Source organism: Dryobates pubescens, chromosome 11 (genome assembly GCF_014839835.1).
Source record: "Dryobates pubescens isolate bDryPub1 chromosome 11, bDryPub1.pri, whole genome shotgun sequence".
Lineage (NCBI taxonomy): Eukaryota > Metazoa > Chordata > Aves > Piciformes > Picidae > Dryobates > Dryobates pubescens.
The window spans coordinates 19,621,539-19,643,903 of record NC_071622.1 but is presented as its reverse complement, the minus strand read 5'-3'; the positions used below and the strand labels follow the sequence as shown (position 1 = coordinate 19,643,903).

The 22,365-nt window shown below is 36.0% G+C and overlaps 1 protein-coding gene across 3 annotated transcripts in view; it reads right to left on the bottom strand.

Annotated features, from left to right (window-relative positions):
• TTLL7 (tubulin tyrosine ligase like 7) overlaps nucleotides 1–22,365 on the bottom strand; it is a 67,516-nt gene that overhangs the window by 19,946 nt on the left and 25,205 nt on the right. For all 3 annotated transcript variants that reach the window (XM_054165713.1, XM_054165715.1, XM_054165714.1), the window contains 9 exons: nucleotides 21,834–22,050; nucleotides 19,344–19,508; nucleotides 18,418–18,576; nucleotides 10,367–10,461; nucleotides 9,566–9,713; nucleotides 9,408–9,481; nucleotides 6,426–6,561; nucleotides 5,539–5,625; nucleotides 1,051–1,246 (listed from right to left, as the gene is read on the bottom strand). In XM_054165713.1, coding sequence (XP_054021688.1) covers nucleotides 1,051–1,246; nucleotides 5,539–5,625; nucleotides 6,426–6,561; nucleotides 9,408–9,481; nucleotides 9,566–9,713; nucleotides 10,367–10,461; nucleotides 18,418–18,576; nucleotides 19,344–19,508; nucleotides 21,834–22,050 — 1,277 coding nt within the window. The remainder of the gene's footprint in view (nucleotides 1–1,050; nucleotides 1,247–5,538; nucleotides 5,626–6,425; nucleotides 6,562–9,407; nucleotides 9,482–9,565; nucleotides 9,714–10,366; nucleotides 10,462–18,417; nucleotides 18,577–19,343; nucleotides 19,509–21,833; nucleotides 22,051–22,365) is intronic.

Sequence of the window (22,365 nt, the reverse complement as noted above, 5' to 3'; positions counted from 1 at the left end):
GGGATGCTGACTCCACCACCTCCCTGGACAGACCATTCCAATGGCTAACAACTCTCTCTGTGAAGAACTTTCTCCTCACCTTGAGCCTAAACTTCCCCTGGTGCAGCTTGAGACTGTGTCCTCTTGTTCTGGTGCTGGTAGCCTGGGAGAAGAGACCAATGCCCTCCTGGCTACAACCACCCTTCTGGTAGTTGTAGACAGCAATAAGGTCTCCCCTGAGCCTCCTCTTCATATACTCTATATACTTCATATAATCCTCTTCAGATACTCTAAAAGAACATTTATTTCTTCCTCATAATCAGTTTTAATCAGGTAAACTCCAGTCCTCTATCACATGCATCAGATTTATGACAGAGTGCCTATGTCCCATAGGTCCTGAAGAAAATTTGGCTGGTGGATCCCACATTTGGCAGATCCAGTAGCCCTCATGTGCTCCTGTAGAGCTACACATTTTTTCAGTTCAGTCTCCTGCTAAATATAGGATGTTACTATGAAAAATAAACTTTTGGAAGCAGCATTGTGTGTATGCAATTATAGGATGAAATTATTTGAGACTATGTATCACTAAACAAACAAAAAAACCCACACTACATCTACCACATTCAACAGAACGTGTTCACACAAATGCTCCGCAGCAGCAAGGAAACAACTGCCAAAAAAAAAATCTGTGCAGAGATCCTCTCAGGAATATAATACTTTCTCTATGTCTCCAGATAGATTTCTTTATCCTTTCTATATTAAATCAGATTCAATCCCTACCTTTACAGGGGTGAGAAAAAAAAACCAACCATAATCTGCTCCAAAAAAAGATCGCAAAGAGCAAAGGGAGGCATTCATACCATAGCCCAGGAGTATTTTTTTATTTAGCATTCTTAGCAAAAGAATATTCTTGTCTTTGCTAAATTAATTTTCATCAATTTAGGAAAGATTTTCAAGAAGATGAAACAAGCAGACCAGTGTTTAACCCTGAGTTACAAATACAAGCTAAAATGCTGAAACATTTTATATAATTTAAGGTGAATGCCAGACTGATTTGGAGAATTGCCTTACCTGATCTCTCCAAAGATTTGCATTTATTTTCTTCAAGATCATATGAAACTTTTTTCTCTTTTTTTTCGTTGTGATCTTCCTTTTCAGTTTCTTCTCCCGATTCTGACATACTGCTGCTGCTATCACAGCTACTATCACTAATGTAGCTCTTAAATTTTCTTATGGGCTGTGCAGTTTCTGGCATTGAAGACAAAGGCTAAAGAACACACCAAAGAAAAAAACACAGAAGAGAAAAAAAAATCCAGGAAATTGAATTCATTCACAACACTTTAGTATTGCACTAGATCTCTGATTCAGGCAGGTTAATTTGTACATATTTCAACCCTCCCAAATTAGATTGGTATTTTGTCCTTAATTTCAGAATGCATGCTTAAGTATTTCATTAAATTCACTAGACAGTAATCTCACTCTTTCTCACATGAAGAACAGTATAAAATAGTAAGGGGGAAAAAATTATTTCAGGTATGACTTACACTACCAGACATGTTGAAACAGTTTGAAATCATAATTCAAGTGATACAGAATACCATTTACAGTCAGTTTCAATCCCTCACTGATATTTGCAATAACTGAAGCTGTAGATTTAACAATGATCAATGTGAAGTGAAGAAACACACCAAGGAACTTTGGCTGACATAATTCTGAAAGAGAAAGTGATTAATCCACACCCTGCAGAAAGCAGAAAATGGAAAAACACAGCAAGTCATGCTAGGTGTATCTGGTTTCCTATATGCACATATGATTTAGTGTCATCAGGTAATTAATCTTGTGCTATTACTAAGGATCTTGCAACACAAAAATCAAAAAGTAAGAGACAGAAAAACAGATGCAAGAACACAATCTACAAATGAAATTTTTTCTTCTTCCATCTACCATCAGGCAGACAAGAAAAATACAATATCCTCTGCTGTATCTACTATCCTAGGAACAGCCATGTTGCCACTTTTTTTTCCCCTACACATTTTCTTCCCAGTAACTCTCAGCTATAAGAAGCTATAGTGATAGCCCCATTCCTTGTAGTCATCCAATGGACTGCAATTAAAACTCAAATTTTTAAAAATTAATTATCATCATGTCTGAAGACATTTTGGGTCAGAGTGAAACGGAAGAAATCTCAGAATTAATTTTAATTAGCATAATGTAACACACAAAGATTTATTGTGAAGGGCAGCAGGAAAAAAAAACCAAAGATAATGGTCCTCCAAGATACACTTTATAACTAAACTTGTGCTACCTAAACTTCTATTCCAGCCAAGGAAGGAATGAGATTTCTGCCACTGACTTAAAAGCAACAGTGTGTTTATGCAAGCCCATGATGTTAGACCAGATGAGGAAGTGTTGAAGAAGAATATTCCACGGAGAAGAGTCCTGGCAATTGTTCAATTACACAAAGAATATTTTAATATATATCTACCTGATAAAAGGACAAATAAAGTGCCTCAAAACTTAAAATAGCTATCCTAATCATGAAGTGGTACGTATCATAGAGATAGATCAATCAGACATTCCTGAGGAGTTGCACAAGGTATAATGAACATTTTCAATCAAAACTCACTGCAGCTTTAAGAAAGATCTCATTCCCACTTATCAGATGCATGTCCCTCACATGCTACACTGAAGAGTAAGAACATCCTGACCAAGACAAACAATGAAGAATAAAATGTCAAAGAAATAACAAAATGCAATGGCAAATCATAGCAAAATCTTGATTCAAACTGACCTCTTAGAATATGAGATATTTGATTGCCTAGCAATTTAATGACCCTGATTTTCCCCTTATGCCAATTTGATTTTTCTTATTTCACATCAGAAGAACAAAAGTAATTGCTCATGTCCTCTAAAATATCTGCTGTTTCACTTTCTTGGCTCTTTTTTCCCCACACAGAGAGATGCAATGCGAGTGAACCTCACACAGTGTCTAAGTATAAAGTGCCCTCTAGAGGCTATAACTAAACCAGACATTTCCAGAATGTATTTCCCAGTCTAAATAGAATTCACTACTATTTTAATTGCAGGTAAAAAAGTCCTCATTCTGGGAAATTTTTAACTTGTTTTCTAGTCAAAGCTCCTAATCATGTTCAGATAAAAACAAGGCTAAAAGATCATGTTCAGATAAAAACAAGTTCCTAGCAAATATGAAATAGTTGTTACATGCAAAGCTTGTTTATACCATTGAGATTACATATATGTATAATTGTGTATGTATATGTTTCTGAATGCAAAGAAAACAAGGAGGGAAACACCTATCTCTCCTAACTCTTCCAGCTGCTCTGTACAGAGTTTCCTGAGTCCTGCAGGCAGAGAATCTTACCTCCTAACTAGTTTCTGTCAGCAGGCCAGTCACAAGCTTTTAAGGGAGGACAGGACTTTATGACCTTCTGTTGGGTAACACAACCTGAAAAGCCCTGTTCTCTGAGGTTTGTTTTGTCTGTTAGATTTTGCATATGTTACTTTTAATGTGCTAATGGAAATTTGTAGGATTTCATGATTACAAGATGAGTTTTACAGCTGGATTGTTCTCTTACCTGACAAATTGATGAGCCAGTGCTAATTTCAACTGCCTACCTCCCTCACTGGATTTCTATACAGATGCATATTTAGATACCACATATCTCAAAGCAGACCTTTTATGAAAAGGTAGCAAATCAAATTCATGTAGTAGTCATAGGCACCTTATCCCTTATAGGAAAGAGGTGATGCTCTTTTGGTACAAGATACAAAGACTCCGCAAGAGGCATCTGCATTTCAAAGGGAGTACATAGGATATCATGCAACCAAGGAAGTCTCCAGTGACATGGCTTCACTGTAGACATGGTTTAAATTATTAAGAAGTGTATCAGGACCCCAAAAAACATGCAGGAATGGGGATCTTGTACAGTCTGATGCGTGCATGATAAAAGGAAATGAAGCAATCTTCTTGGATAAGGTAGCTTCATTGCCTACTCTTCTTATGGAAGAACAAAAAAGTGATTATTTTGGGCATAAGCAATTTTTTCTTTCTTATATAAATGCAAACAATATTGTACAGGTGAAGCAGATTTTAAGCTACAGCATCTATTTGCCTTCTATTAAAGAAGACCATGTCATATACTCATAAACTCATCTTAAAACTAACAAAGAATGATTTCTCAATTTGAGCCCAGTACCCTATTAAATGTTTATGGCCTCCAGCTTTGGAATAGCTTGTATGCAACCAGTGTAGAGATAGTGTGATAGTAGAGATCAAATCTTTATGCATACAGACAACCATATAGATGGTCTCTGAGGGCTGCTGGGAAAAGACAGGAGAAAGGGAAAACATGACCGAGATATGACAGGTTGGACTTGTTGATCTTAAAGGTCTTTTCCAACTTGGTTAATTCTGTATTCTGTATACTAAATTTGAATTTACTGACTCGGTGTCAAAGAACGGAAAACAAAAGCTCGAGGAAAAGAATCCCTGAAGAAAGTGGACTGAGTGTGCTGCTTGGGTGGAGTGGGTTGTTTTTCACATTTTTTCTTCTTCATATGAATCTACCTCTGTGAAAGCACTAGATCACAAAATCCCTGTATTTGTAATGAGGTTCCTGCAAATCTATCTTAATACCAGATTGGGTATGCAGATCCTCTTTCCAGTATGCATGATTGTAATAAAACGTGGCTCTCTGGATTCCATGTCCAAAGAGCCTCTGCAAGCTCAGGACAGTTGTTGGCATTCATTTTGTACCAAAATTCCTGGATTTGTGTATCATGTCATCAGAAACATAAGATGCTATTAAAAAAAATACATATGTCTATAAACAAATCCATCAGAGCTCTGGAACATAAGTGTAAGCTCTTTTAAGCAGACTTGACCCAAAATGTTTGCAGGATATAAGAAATGTACTTATTTTAGCCAAGCCCAAACTATTTAGCTTTACTGGCTTACAGAGCTACACAGTGTATTTAAGGCAAAGATTGCACAAACTATGCACACAACCAGAAAGCATTAAACTAAAAATAGTACACAGCTTAAAAGCAGATTTTGGGATAGGAAACAAGCTCCAAGATACAATGTACAAGCCCCTTAGCAAGCAAGCAAGCTACAGAAACATTGTAATCGTAACTAATCCTTTGAGCTTCCATAGTTGCCTTTTACCCCAAGATCTCAAAATTCCTTAGTGGCACTAATTGATTAAAGATGAAAGCATTCTTGTGAGATAGGCTATAGATATAAAAATCATTTCACACATGGAAATCAAGCAATCTCTTGTACAACAGTTGTTGCCATGCACAGTAATTCGTCAAGACAGAGAGGAAAAGAAGGATCTCATTTCTAATTAAACTGTTAATGGGATTTAGTTGGACAAATGGCAGCTATGCTTTTCCTCATACGTAAGAACAAAAGGCTAATCACAGTCTGAGGATAAAAACTTTCCCTACGATCAGCTAACTAAATTCCCCGCTTAAAATTCTCAGAGTACCTCTCCAGAGAGTGAAATAAAAAATTAGTATCTAAAAGTCAAATACCTTAGGTCCTCGTTGCCTGCTGCATTTTCCCATTAGCTTTTCATCATCTATTTCACATTGCTCCAGAAGATCCAAAATGTCCTCCTCCTAGGAATGAGATTTGCACCAAAATTAATTCAAAGCAGGACATACCCTATTCTCACAAAAATCAAGCACCAAGTAATAGGAATTAGAAATTACTTTGATTACTAATACCTCAACTAAGATTATAAATCCCTTCACAGAAGGATATAAAAGTATTTCTTCTGATGCATGCATCTCTGCTTGCAATCAACATGAAACTGAAAGTGAAAATCAAGCCTTAATATTTATTTTAAAAGTCTGAAGAAATGATAGAACAAAGAGTCCTGTAAAACTGCTGGATGATGCCAACTGCAAAGGTAGGAAATTATTTCTCAGATTTCAGATGAAACAGTGTTAGCTGGTTATTTTAAATAAAGCCATCTTCCTACTGTCTCTGACTATGTAAGTAGGCAATCAGCCAGAGTTTTTGGATGCCTTAAACTAGTGGAGCTGGTTTTATGACATCACTCATTCTAGTCCATACAAGTGGATGAATAGGCTAGGGACATTACTGGAGGAAGAAGGAGGCAATTACCAGCTCAAAAGCAGTTTCTGCCAACCTTTGGTTTGGCCAGGGGTAAGGCTGAGGATGAGGGAAATGGTAAAGTAGCTTAAAGCCATTTAGCCTGTCTCCACCCTGGGTCCACTGCAGTTCATCCAGATTCAAGGATCTGGCCCACAAGCTGCACAAAGAATAATAATAAAACGATGGAAACATTATCAAATGCTATTTATTAGCCATCACACATGAAAAACTAAATTGACAAGGTCATGAATTCCAAGATCAGTAACTCCTAAAGCAAACACTTCGTGTTCTTCAGTACCTTCATTCTTTTTAAAGGGTTATTCATCTCCCGCTGAAGTGAAGCTGCTCTCCCAGCAAGAAATGTCTCGAAAGCAGTGGCTAACAAACTCTCATACTTTTCAAGTAGTGTCTTATCATCAGGAGGGTAAATCCGCCTAAAATAGAGGGGGGGCGAAATTTAAGTCAGAGATAGAAGCTGAGTTTATATCACACTAGGAATAAAAGTAATGCAGCTAAATCACCGTCTCTTCCATAATGCATACACATCCCATCTGTAATAATTATATCACAGCATAAAACATGTACTCTGAACACTACTCTTTAAATCCAATTTTAACTCAGTAAACACATTCATGTTTAAACCAGGAACTAGCCACTCAAAAGAAATACTGTGCAGGTCATTCCAGAGATATACCAAAACCTCGTGATTTGAGGTTTCAGTGAGTGTCTATGACGCATTCAGGTGTGAATGATTCATGAACTATAAACAAAATATTGCATATAAAATTCAGAGCCACAAAATAGTTTGTATTAGCACTAAAAGGACACAAGACAGTGACAATCAGAACAATTTCTTTGAGTTAATGGGGCATTATGTAAGTTAATTCAAATATGTACTGCACTGGAATGCTAAATCCTCCAAACTAATGAACACAAAGAAATAGATACTGTAAGAAAAAAAAATTATTTTCTGGTACATAGGATGCGACTCTGATTTTCTATGACAGCAGCTATACCATTATTCTCTAAAATCACAGGTCAATAGATTATGGCATCATGAGAAGCAGGCCTTGGTGATTTATTCACTCTCATCAAGCAACAATGTGCTTTGAAGAGAACTACTCCATTCATGTGTCAGGAATGCCTGAAACACAGCCAGAAATCATGAAGATGGAAGACTAATTTCTAATGTATTGTAAGGATTTAATCCATGCATTAATTCTGCCTGCACTGTGCAGAGCATAGGTACCATATATATATTGGCTGGCATTATGTGACATTTTTTGGGTTTGTGGATCTTTAATGAATTTTTTACAAGGTTCTTTTGCCTTCATATTTTTCAGTATTTCCCTCCTTAAAAAAGTATCTGTCATGATTTTGTTGCAATTTTAACAAGATGGTATGATCCCATTAGACTCAGGGCAGTTTTAGAACAAACCAAAAATTATTTCAGTTTGCACACCACACATGCAGGAGCACTAATCTAGTTGCTGACAATACTTGTGTTGATTCTACTGCTGCAAAAGTGCCATACAAAGGATATTAATTTTAACATATGTAGACATAGACTGCAGCTTAAAGCCATTTCAAAATCATATACATCTTTTTCAGTTGCTCATGAATTCACAAAAGTTTGAAAGCATGGCTCTTATATTGACCACCCTGGGACTCCTGTTGGAGCCAGTGGACTAGTTGTGCTTGCAGACAGGACTAAGTGCTGAAATGACATCCATAGCACCTATCAAAGCCTGCTGAGGTGTGTCTTTTTATTCAGAAAACAATACTAATCCATGCAGCAATACTAGCACCCAAAATTTCCATGATTCTTTGGAAAGGCCTGACAAAAGCTAGTCCTACTCTGCAGAAGAACATCACAAGGAGAAAATACTGCGTAACACTCAGATAAACTTCTTAAGGGCTTTTTTTCAAACATCTGGTAATAAGAAAGCAGAAAGCTCTTTTGCCTTTTTACATCTGCATATTGCTCATGAAATGACACTTCACTTTTTTCCTGAGGGGGAAAAAAGTTTCTTTATTTTTATTGATTTACATTAATTAAAAAAAAAAATAAAGATAACAATTGCAGTCAAGAATTGAATAAGCAACCTAAAATGTGATCAGTTAAATAGTTAGACTTTAAAGTAATTAAAAAACCAGAATGTATTAAAGAATCATATTTCCCTTTCTAGTCTAAGTGGCATGAAAATAACTGCTTCATTGTGGGGGTTTTTATGTACTAGTTCAGCCCCACAAGTGTCAAGAAAGGATGTAATTAGAACTAGGAATGTTACAAAGAAAGACTTTTTTGTAAGCAAAATGTTAATTCATCAAAAATGAAAATTTCACAGAAACATCTATCTGCTTAAATGAGAACTTTACTGGGAATTATAGAACATCTGCTCCGAAAAGCAGAGATGAAGAACAGCAGTAAAGGCTTTCTGACTAATTTAGAATAAAAAGATGTGAACTCAGACCACCCACATCCTGGATGAATGTCAAAAGGAGGAGGCAAATACACCCATCATCTCTTCCTGGCTGTACTCTGCTCCCCTTCACCAAATACTCATAGGCCTTGCTTTCACTTCTCATTGAAGCAAACATCAAGAAATAATAACAACAACAAAAACAGCATTAAACAAAATTCTTGGTTTACGGCCAATGCTTACTATAACCAACAAATTAAAGTTTCCTTTTTAACCTATTCTACAAAAGGAATCTGAAGATAATTATGTTTAACCCTGCAAGGATCCAAAATCGAAGTGCAGAAATAGGAATACGATATTTCAAACGCCACTCTATCAAAAATAATGGAAGTACCAATAAAGTTTCTGAACTTTTGGCAAAACTCATAGATAACATTCAGATTCAGTTTTTTTATAGGGGAACACCCGGATTAGATTTTTCCATAGGGGAATAGTTGCACTCCTGTACTGTCTGCCCAAAGAGACAGGAATTGTCACATGTGATTATAGGACAGGTCCATATGGACAGGCATGGCTCTTCATGCAATAAATGTGAACCATCATATCTTCCAAGCAAACGTCTTGCACAAAGACTACAGTGACTGATGGCATGTAAATTCCTAAGTGTGTGTAAAAATTTGGAATCAAAAAAGGTACAATCTGAAAAAACCTCTTTATTAGCTCCTTTACAGGTGTGTATTTTCTACAAATGTCTACACATTTTTGGTAGAAAATAATCATCCAGCATGAATACTTGGTTCCATTGTTCCTAAAGAATGCACTGAATACTTCCTACTAATACAGTCAAAAATAATTACCTGTAGTTCCCCATGTGTCTATTTTCATGCTCCTCTTTGGAAATCTGTTTACGTACTTGTGCAAGTCTTTCCTTCTACAAATCAAGAAAATAAGACAATTAAAGTACAGAGAGCATAAGCCACAGGCAATGAACAGCACATTTTTGTTCCTTTCCTACCAGTTCTTCTTTTCTCCTTTCCAGTGTGTGGCGCTGCTTCTCCCACTCTGAGGAGCCTGGCAACAGTTTTTTCATTGAACCTTGACCATACAGTCTCTTTTGAGCTTCAGCCTTCTGTTGAGCTAAATTTCTCCTTTTATCACTTGTCCTGAAACACAGATGATATTAAGATATGTCAGTCCAGTGTGCTATCACCTCAAGTATATCATCTGTATTTTCCAGTCAGTCATGTGCACTTTATGATATAAAATCATAACTGAAATACTCATTCAGATTTCATAAAAAATATTAACTTTTATCACAATAATATTGTCACACCTTAAGGTATACTGAAATTACTCTACAATTTAATGTACAAACATGGTTGTATTTATTTTCCTGAAGTGTAGGGTTTTTTCAACATATTCCAACTACAAAGTTTTCCTGTAGAGGGGGATGGCTTCTGCCCATGACTGCACTCATATCCCCACTTTCACACCTGCTAGAAGAATCATTTAAAAACAAGAAGTTTGAAAGTTAGTATTAGCACTCATTTTGTGCCAGCACACAGGCAAGAAAGAAAAATAAACTTAGGTTAATTTCAATAGCAAAACTGACAGCAGGGGAAACATTTACATTTTGGAAAATATGAAGAGGAGAAAAAAGTCTTCATTTTGTCCTGGTGCAGTTAAAATTTGAATAAATAAATAAATATATTTTTAAAAAATCAACCAAACCAAAAACACCCAAGCAAACAAAAACCCACCAAAAAAAACCCCACAGGGAAAGACAGACGGGCTGAAGGAAAGAGGACAAGTTTACCGTATGTTGAGAAGCTTTAATGCATTTAGCAGAACACCTTTTTTTACATCATAGTCTATTTTTTGATCAGTTCCAAAACTTGGGGCACGATTAATCTAGGGAAAAAAAAGAGGGAGAGGGGGAGAGAGAGAGAGAGAGAGAAAGAGAGAGAGAGAGATTTCAGGTTTCTGGGAATACATCTATTTTTACAGGCTTTGCACAAACTGTTTTTTCCAACTATAACAGTGATTAAGTGAACATGTTTAGAAGCTCATTTTTGTTTGTTTGTCTTAAAAACCAGAGCACTGACTATCACAGAATCATAGAATGGTCTGGATTGGAAGGGATTTCCAAACATCATCTAGTCCAGTCCCCAAATACTGTGGGGGTTGGACTACATACTGGGAGCCAGGAGATGTACCTTTCAACCACCAAGTTATCCAGACACTTAAAAGGAATGCCATTAAGTAGCAGCACTGTGAATCCAGTCTAATCTATTCTTGGTTGCTCCAACCAGAAAATTTACCATGAAAAGTGCTGTTAGACACATTATAAAAGACTGTATGCCATACTACATTAGTCCAGAACATGAAGAGTTAAATTCTTTCCAAAGTTCCCAGTCTGAAATACTTCTCTAAAAAGTAACAAATATGCAAGGACAGAAACATGCTCTAATTCAAGGTCTTCTCAAGTACACTTAAATAGCTATTTAGATACACTTTACAGCAACAACTAAAGGTCTAAGCTATACATACAACTAAAGATCTAAGCTATACCTAGTGTGAAAACATAAAATAGTTAATAATCTCAGTAACAAACAGCTTATAAACCTAATACAAGATAAGAGATTAAAACTGTTACCACAAATATAGAGGAAAAAGGGAAATGCAACTGGGAATCGGTGAGACTAAAACACTTAACAGCCAGGAGCCTCAATCAATCACAATACAACCATTGCCAAGCTTTAGAGTCCCTGCTGAAGAACTTGAGTTTTCAGAAAGCTTTGAGGAGGGATAATGAAGAAGCTGTGTCAACATTTCAAGGAACACCTTCCAGGCTGGTAGAAAAATTTATAGATGAACAATGGATGCTAATGAGAGGCAGGAATCTCGCCTTGACAGTGAATGAACAGAGCTGGTAACAAAAGGGACAGGTGCTAAAGAATTTCAGAATTGAAAACTAAGTATCTTGTGCCCCATGCAAAAAAGAAGTGAGATACAGTTAGTATGTTCAAAGCAAAGGGCAAAAGTGGCTCATTAAGAGCGTGTTTTAACACTTCAGCTACATTAGAATATCTTAAGAGCCTCTGCAGTTGTGGCACAGAGCTATTGCAGCTGGTGAACCACCAGCTTGCTTGCTGGTTTTGAAGACAAGCAGGAAAAGTCAGCAATGAGATCGGATGTTAGAAGAAAAATCACCAAAAAAAAATAATCAGCAGAAATAGGGAAGAAGTGTAAACGTATTCTTTGTTTGAAGACTCTCATCCAAAAATTTAATTGATCAACATCCTCAGACTGACCTGTTCATCTCCTACCACATCACAAAGGCTCATTATTTTATATATATATACAGTGATAGGACAAACAACTATTGACATACTTTTTCTTTTATTTTTTTAATGTGAATGTTCCACTTTCAGCTGAGGAAACGCATAAACATTCTGAGAAAAAAACCACAAGAATTAAAATCTGATTCTCCAGCATTTCATTAGAGAATACTGGCAGCTGAGAAGACAACAGAAGCACTGCATCTCATTTTTGACATGAAGTTTAAACAAAACAAAACACTTTAACTACAGCTGCATTGATTAAACACAGCTGATAACTGAAGTAAGTTGGAAATATTCTGATTTTGAGGTATCTTGTCTCATCAAGGATGGATTTATGAATTCTTATAAACATATGCATGAAAGACCAATATGGAGCAAAAAGCTCACTGTGCTGAAAACAGAGACATAAAATCAAGCTCTAAGTCAGAAGAAATATTAGGAAATTAACAAAATTATATTCTGCACCACATATTGGATTTTTTAACCCCTTATGAACAAGTGGCAACTAACAGTATTCTACTTTGCGATAATGTTTTCGCATGTGTTAAAAACCAGGCGGACAGAAATGTATTTATTTAAACTTCCAACAAATTAATTTCTAATTTTGCTGTGTACATGGAATCCTTAAATCCACTGAGACTTCAGTTAGACACAAGGACTCAAGCAGAACACATGAAATGCTATGTTGGTCCAGTACTGAATTCTCAGAGATGCACAGACACATTCTTACACAGCACTGAAGCATCCAACTTGAAAGCATACAAATTGCACAATGTTGTATTTATATATGGTTTACAACAAGTTACAGCAACTTCATTTACAACAACTTGGAAGTATAATATTGGGCATGAATTCTGCGTTAATAAAAATGTTACAATATGTGTTACTTAGACGAGCACCAGTGAGAATTAACACCATGGAAAGCGTAAAATAAATTGAACAACAGGGAGAATTCTGCCAAAACCCTACATCTGGCACTTCTGAACAAACAAAACCATGCTCACTGTCTATTAAGTAGAAAATTAAAGTGGAATTAGGAAAGATACAGGAAGGCATTTGAAGTGCTATTATGAGACATTTCATAATCACTTGACACTAAGGTTTCTGTCACTTTATTGCAGTCACTTAAGAGGCTGAAAGCTATGGCATTCATAGTTAAAACTGAAGCATTACTGTTTCACCTGCTTCCTCAATTTTTTGACATACTATTCATGACTATTGTCTGAAATCCCAATACCCTTGTGACCTCAGTTCTGAAGAGCAACCAGAGGGGCAGTAAAAATAATCATCCAGTTCTGGAATGCAGTTCTGGATAGCTATTGCCAACTTGGCTTGGTACAAAATATTTCCGGGAGCAGCAGAGGCAGATCCAAATAAAACGTAAGCAAGTAGGTAATCAGAAAGTTAACACCTAGAAAGCAGGTGTGAATTTAAATTTCACTAGCTACTCCATACTATGTGTATGCTTCAAGTGAATGCTTCACTAAAAAACTTTCCTTTTTAACTCTCTTGAACTATTCCATGCATCTCCCTTCTCATAATGGGAACTCCAAGAGGCAGCAGTCTTGACAGCTGCCCTTTAACCAAGGCTTACTTATCAAAAAGGGCAGATGGAATTGTGGGAAGTATAAAACCAGGGAATATATCTTCATGCAGCACTGCTATCTGAAGCTTCATAACCTGAACCCACTGCATATGGCACTGATGTGCAAAACCACTCATACTTTTGAGGTCAACCTGCAAGACATCATAATTAAGTTGCAAAGGGTTTAATCCAGAAATAGGATTTTCAGAGCAGAAAAATTCACTTCAATGCCAGGGGGAAGGGAAAAAAAAAAAAAAAGAAAAACCAAAATCTGATCTCCTGAGCACAGACACAGCATGTTCTCTCATATGCTCTGCAAACAGCACAACTAACTAAATTGGCTACCACAGCATCTTACAGTCTCACCACACAATACATTTTCAGCACTCCACTCAGTTTTTCCTCAGAGGTAACTAATGCCTTCTTCCTTAAGAGTGTTTTCATATTATAGACTATCTGGGAATTCACTGAAGGAATACTGTAACACGTTTGATCTAGTTGAATCTAGTTCCATGAGCGGTACTGCTCTTAAACTAGCAGCTAACTTGTTGAACTGCTCATGACAGATTTTATAACATAAATTTTGGAGTTCTGGCAGTGTTGTTTATCAGGCTTCTTTGGACAAACTATCTTCAAAACTTCAAATTTTCTAATCTGTTGCATAAAACAATGCACAGAAAAGAAAAACTGCTTTATAAACAAATATAGTACTCATTTATAAAGACCCCGGGACATAATGTTTCCCACATCTAGCATTTTTACAATATCACAGTTTTATATACCAAATATCTGCTTTAATTGTGATAATACTTTAGCTTCTTTACTTTCTGTGTCCTTTCAATAGCTAAAGAACTGAATTGTCCACATAACTTTTTAATTCCTCCAACTGAAATCTTTAACTTTAGTTTCATAATTAAAATTTCACAGCAATTGTGTAGCTCAGTGTATTCTGTAATTATGTACTCGTCATAAAGGACTTCCTATCTGTGATGCTGAAATTACAAAGCATGAATTGCAGTATCTCCTGTGAAGGCTCCTATCCAGTTACATTTGCAAAAGATTCTGATTTTACAGTAATTAAACCCTGACAATTTGTAAGGTACACTATTTAATTCTTCACCGAGACATGGGCCAAATTACAGCTTGGCATTTCACCTCTTTACCAAAATAGTCATAGAGCATATTCTCACCTCCTCTTGCTGCAGGCTATTAGTATGGAGTAGAAGAAGAAAATTTCCACTATCTGTCACACAGACTTATTGAAAAGAACTTTGAAATACAAAGAGAGATCACATGAATGACTCTATATACCTAAAATTGATTTAATACAATATTACATCCTTTCAATAGAAGGGATTTAATCTCAGTTCAATCTGTAGGACAGCATGAATGTTTTGGAAAAGATCTCAGCCTTTACTATTTAATAAAGTTTCTGAGACTGATAACAATAGAATTCAAAAAGCAAAAGAAATTTATAAGCCTATGGGAAATTAATAAAAGTTCTATTACACAGATTGCTGTTAGTGGCTATCACTGAGCAATTCTTTGATTAGAGACAATCAGGAAGTTCATTCTAATCACTCATTTCTAACCTTCACAGTAGTGAAGCAATCATGATAAAGTACCAGTGATACAGTCACAATAGGTGACTAACTGGTTACCAAAGCATATGTCTCTGTTGGCTGAGAGATATTTAGAATTCAGTGACCCAACAGCTGGGATATACACAACTACACTGTGTTAATCTAACATTAGTAATTTCATCAGGAAGGCACATCTTGAAGATCATTGACAAAACCAAAATTGTATGAGGGGCCCCAGAAGTATAAGCCAATGATGATAATGAAAGCCTTGAAAAATCCAGAGACCTGGAAATATACACCAATCATGATAGCCAACTAGTGTTCACTACAGGAATGCAACCTTATGAAACAGCACAAGAAAATGTAAGGAAGCTTAAACCAAAGTAAAACTTGGAGACAATGTGAAACTGATGACCAGAGAATAAACAGCCAGTAAGTGGACAGCAGCAACAAATGAACAAAAACAACTTTTAAGTGAAGCTAAGAGCAACAAGGAAGAAACCTTTAATATCTTCCTGGTGAAGAATACAAGACACTGACACTTTGCTATAACAACCTACCCATCTTTCTTTGGAGCAGACCTCTCACGCTCCTTGTTGGCCTTTGGATCTCCGAGGGCACAGGCAAGGTAAGCATAGCACAAGAAAAAGTAGTATGTAGCAGGAAGCTCATGTACGTGAGCTTTACCTACTTTATTAACAGCAATTAGTAATAATTGGATACTTTGGCCTATGAGGTCCAAAGTCATTTTAACTGGCCTGACAACAATTTTTTTAAATAGATTTTGCTAGTTCATTTACACTAAATAATAAATCTGTGTATGTGTATATAAGGTGATTTTTCTCTCACCCACATAAATCACAAGATAAGTTGGGTACCCTGCATTTGAGGCAGTTACTAAAATGTAATCTTTCTCTCCTATGACTACAACTTTGTGATCCCAGCTGGATACAGTGAGGTTGAACAAGTCTGCTGTCCATCAAAGAACTTCAACTGTATGATTTTTTTCCTATATACATAAAATAATCTAGATTGGAATTTTTGGTCAAAAAGGGTAAAACTGGATTTTCTGGGAACCAAAGGGAGATCTAGGTAGTTGTTGCTATTCAGAAAGGATGCAGGCTGCTTGGGCTGCAGAGCATCTTGCCAGAAACTTGTAGTGCCACAAGATGGCAATCGTGCATTTCCCACAGCCCTCACTTCAGTAGAAGGTTCCGGAAGTTCAGTAGCATCAAGGAGCAGGAGAGCTACATCACATTAAAGCAAAAGTCATCTCAGGAACGCAGTCTTTATAGTGTTGCACAATTTATTTTGTATAATGGTTTATTAAGCTATCATTATAACAGAAAAACTACATGAGTTAAGGAAACATGAAACTAGAATCTTGCCATCCTAATCCTGTTTTGGCAATTCTCCCACAACACTGGGAACATTCAGGGCCTTGTGATTAGAAGTTGTTACCACTGTTAGAAAGAATGATTCACTTCCCTAAGGGGGTTTTAGCAAAAGGGAAATAGTGGAAAGAGATTAAGAGCAGAAAACTGGGGAAGAAGCCAGAACTGTTTGAGGGGAAAAAAATTAATTATATATAGATATACATATATACTGTACATATATATATATGCAGTATGCATATATACTCAGTATTTATAATGTATGTATGTACACTGCATATTTGATCTTTTCTACACTACATGCAGTATACATACATTGTGCAAACATTTACATACTATCTCTTTTTACTGACAGCACTGCAAAAAACACAAACAAGAACAGTAAAAATGAGTGGATGAGTACAGATACTGGATTACTATGAATCACTAAGTGTTTCAAAGGTTGCAATTCCTGCTAGTTCAGTTCAGTGTCTGGCAAAGTAAGATGAAGGATGCCTGTATCACCAAAAGCAGGAAAAGAAATAATCAGATTTAGTATTAATTTAAATTAAAAAAAATACCACGCCACACAAAAAATCTCCCACCAACAGCCTGGCTCACACCTCCAAGTCCCGAAGTGTCCTCCAGCAATTCAAAATACCACAGAAGCCTTTACTACTTTAGGAGACAGTATGGGATAGTTTGATTCTCCTCTGATACCCATTGCCAGCAATTAGTAAATCCTCTAAAAATCTCCATAGTGAAACAAAACATCCAAGGAGATAGAGAGCTGCCCTTCAAAACACATTCACTACACAGGTAGACTCACCATCTCTCATAGAAGAGGTCTGTCATTGCTACAAGGCTGGATGAAATGTATTACACTGACCAACTTAAGTCTGTAAACCACACAGACTTACATGCAAGTTACAGGTAACCTATAGAAGATAATCTGCAAGTGTAGTGCTAAACCAAAGGGATAGTAAGCTTTGCTCAACAAAAAACAGATGTCCATGTAATACAGAGTAAGATCATGTCATGTGCTGCTTTTGGTTAGCACATCAAAGCCTCCAAATATGCCTGCATAGCCTGCATAGCAACAGTGAAAGAATTTTATTTTTGTAATTACAACTATACTGAAACCCTGAGAGAAATAAGCATGACAGAACAATTGTTGACAGTATTAACAGCCTGAGAACAAGGTTGTAATTCAGTAAATTAATGGTGTATATTTTGCTTACAAGTAGCCAAACCATATTCATGAATTATTGTTAATCAACAGATTTTTTATAATCTTGCTTTTTTTCCTCCAGCTGTAGAGCCTCCCAAGCAGTTAACATAATGATAGAAGACAATCTGAAAAAAAGATAGGTGAAATCCATCTGTATGTTAATAGTGTCATTAAAAGACATAATAGAAAAATCCAAATATTCCTGGTTGAAAATGTATGCAAGCACCACTTAGGGTTAACTGTACCACTAAGGTATGAAAGGAGAAGCATTACTTCTAGTCTATCCACTGTCAACTGTTTGACAGCATGTTGATCTAGTATAGTGACAGTATACTGATTTCGTTTCCTCTGTTTAAGTGGGTGTTTTTAAAAGCCACAGGAGGGCCAAAAAAAAATGAAAATTAAGACCATGCATTCAACAAAAGTTGCCATACCCATGAAGGAAATCTATGTAGCACCCAGTGGTGCTACAATAATAACCAGATTAACACCTTATTTTTATTAAAACTTTGAGAAACATCAGAAAAGCAACACTCCCTCAGGGAAACAATTACCTTCAGACGAGTCTCCAAAAATCACTGCAAGGCAGTGCTTCCATATGGGTGCCACAGAAAAAGAACCATCCATGTATGCAACAGCAGTACCTCTGCAATGCACAGATTTTCTTTGAAGGTTTTTACATAGATAGGAGTTCAGCTGGGGCTTAGTTAACTTTACTCTTAAGAATTTACAGTTGTTTAAAGAGGTTTACCTCTAGTAGCCATGGTTTTAGTTTTCTGTCCAGCAGAATATCAAATCCCAAGACTTCAAAACAGACACTGTCACTTCCTGGTGCTTGCCCTGGCCTGCACATGCGATAAGCGTGAAGAACATGTGGCTCTGCAACTATGAGAGTCTTCACTACCAACTCCTGTAAGGATATTTTTCAGAAAAACTCATCAGGAGAGAAGACAACAGTATGTATTGAACTCACATATTTCATACTTTAATCTTTTAAATGTCACTAAAGTAGCTACTAAAAATATTTAGCAAATAAATGGTGTGTAATAAACTATTCCTGCAGAGTACTTGTTTTTACATAGCTGAAGAGTACACTGTTATACTCTCCATAGTACATACACACTTTTAGATATATGATAACTCAAATACTACAGTATAGTGCACTCACTCTTCATCCATTTCATTTTGCAATATTATTTGCAATGAACAGAATCATACGTACAACTGGTGTCCAAGCTCTAACAATGGCAGGCCAATTCCTCACCTAAAGACACCTGTAACACAACTGCTGACTTCAGTGGAACATGTTCAAGTCCACTGATATATGCAAATTACAGTTTTGAAACTCTTCAGATATAAAATTCACTTTATACACTAGAAAAGTCTCTGAGAATTTCAATAGGATGGTTCTTTTGTATCATGTTACTTACATGAATAACTGTTTGAAAGGGCTTTTGTCCCTCAGAAAAAGGTTAACATTACATTTATAATCAGACTCTGAATTTATTTTGAAAAACATAATAATCACTGACAGTATGTCCTTTATGGCATGCATTGCTGAGAATCTGGATTAATTAAGTCTCAGAAATCATTTGGATTCCAGTAAAGAGGATGGCAGAAGCAATTAATTTTCTAAGACTACATCAAAAAAAGAAAAGCATATTAGTTTTATCTTACTGAAATATCACTCCAGAATTTGGAAACATCAAGATTATTTGTTTCTAGAAACTCAGTAAACCATTTTATGGAGCGTTTACTTCCTTTGTCTTCTGTTTCATCGCGTTCGAAGTGTTCATTATGTTTATTGACAGAGTAGTTAGTCAGATGCATATACAATTGACTCTAAAAGAGAGAAATGACATTAATAAAACCCTCTCAAATACAACTCTAGAATGGTCAATTCCAAACAATTAAAGGACAAAAATATGTCAAAACAATAATGACATACACAAACATTTGATATATGCAAGTACACTATGTGCTGATGTAGTGTTTCTGACTCCTAGAGATTTCATCTACTGGATGTTATAGCCTTATAAAAAACACAGTCACTTGATCTACCATTCCACATCTAGTTAAGCAATATATCTGCCATTTTTTACAGGTCTGTATGTAAGTGACCGCCTAAAAATGTGAAGAAGACTTATCATAACTTACAGAATTGTTACATTCCACAAGAAGCAAGCAATAAAGATGGTATTTTGAAGCACTACTTTCAAAGTGCTAAAAAACACTAGCATCTGTTTCATAGACAATCCCACATTTCAGTTTTCCCTGTAATTATTTATGAGAGACGTTCTCCCTATAGAGATGCTTTAAAATATCTTTTACATATAAACTCATCTGCCATGTTGATATCTGCCAAAACTGCTCATTTTTTTCTGGCTGGTAGCCATACATTCAAAGGGAGATAAATTTCAAGATACACATAACATAAATGAGTATTATAGCTCCTTTATGGAGCAAAATGTCACCAGCAACATATTCACATTATCACTTGTGTTTAAAAAAAACAAAAACAAAACCCAAATCTTTTCAGTGCCAACTTATAAATCATGGTTTATATGTTTACATTATCTCCCAGGACAGATATTAACTTCACTTTCCACTGACTAGCACAATGACTGTCCTCATCACAGTGACAATTCTGTCATGTTTGATTCCTTACTTGAGTGTAGTTGATACTTTGACCATAAGCCTTCTGTTCTAATTTCTTTTTGATAAGACAGCCAATAAACAACACAAGCCTTCTGCTGTCATTTATCTTACTGCACTTATGTATAAAAAAATTACCAAAATTTTAAAAAAACAAAACAATTAATTTAATTGCAGCCTAATTAACAATATATTGCATTAGCACTACAAGCAATTAATTTCTTCCATGGCTTCCAATTATAGCTTTGAGAATCATTCTGAAACGTATTGGTTTTGAGTGATTCTGTCATCTTTCCATGAAATTCAAATTATTGCAAACAAAAGCATTATTTCTCCAATGACAAACTAATGAAAGTGTTTTGTTAAAAATCTGGATTACTCTTCAGTGAGAACTTTTCTAGAACAATGTCATCCAAAGAACAATGTCATTGATGATACGCCAGGTTATTTCATACGATAGGCAAACTACAATGCAAACAGCTGTGAACACAGAAACAACTGTTTGTTCTGTTTATCTACTCAAGAGTATATTCTCAGGGCTGCTAATTAAACAATTTTTTTAAAATTTCAAACAAACTATTCCAAATATAATATTGGAACTTTTCCAAATACACCATTTTTTACTGGACTCCAAATTATACTTGCATTCTTTAGAAGTGCACTTAAAGTAGACATAATTTTAGGTGACAAGTGGGGAAAAAAGCTCTCCATCTGTTGTCTGTTGCACATTTACATAGAAGCAGCTTGAAAAGTATATAGTATGGAAAAGGAAAGACACAGCAGCAATAAGGTACAGAGTGAGGTATAAGAAACTCAGTCTACTGATGCCTCCCAGTGCTTCAAATCTACTTCTTACCAGAAATTCGCACTTTGGTCAGTGCCAGAAGAGAAGGTTTACACCTCTCCAAACAGCAAGGTGCTATACATTGAACAGGAGGATTAAAGTGCCACAAAACCTCATCATGTCCCTTACCACTTCTTGGTTCTCTACAAGTTCACAGGCAACCCTCCGTCACATTCATGCACTGCTATTGTGCTGTTTTCTGCACAGGTTCCCAATACAACGGCACTCAGCAGAAGCTCTAAACTTCAAGGATGTTAAACAGGAGATAAACCTAATATCATCCCCCACCCAATACTGAATCAGATAAATATAAAAGCAATGTAACTATTCTTGAAGTGATCTTCTTCCATTTTTTTCAAGTTGAATGCCAAAAATAGACATCATCTGCTTTCTCTTAGGAAATATTTAAAGTCTTTAGTATACATACACAAAAAATTATATTACATTTTTATCCATCAGCAGTAATATGGCTACATTTCTGATTTTGGTAGAAAAGCATGAGTTAAGTATCTTTCCTTTTCATTTTTTCTCTTCAATGACAATACAAAAGTTCCAGTAGAATATCAAGTATGAAATTAAATCTCATCACAACCTCTTTTATTTTACATCCTCCAAACACTGCATAGGTAAATGTCTACATTCATAAATTGGAATGAACTCCAACTTACCAAATTTGAGTCACTGGGAGGATGATACTTTTCTGTGCCCATTCTTACGAGTCCATCATGATATAAAAATACTTTTAATGGATCACAGGATGTTATGAGAATATAGACACGTAAATCAAACTTGTAGCCTTCCATAAGAAATGGTTTGTCAAGATATTCCTGAACAATCAAGTGATCCTGAGCTTGTAACTTTTCTCCATTTCTTATTAAAGAGATCCTGGTAAAAACAAAGGTCATTTTAAAAATATGGACATTATTCTTCAAAACAGATTTTCACGATCACCCAGCAAAGTAGTTAGGCTGAAGTCTACCTGGAAAAAAAGACTTACAGAACTGATTTGCAGGGTAGAGAAAAGGCTCCATTCACATACATGGTGCTTCACTGGATGAAAAAAGGCAATAAGCCATTTCAAAATAACTTTCTGCTTCCTTTGATTCACCAATTTGTAATAATGGGTTCCCACTACACTTAGAAATTGTTTGGCAGAACGCGCAGTCTTCGGCTTCTGTCATTATTCCCCCTGCAGCTCTA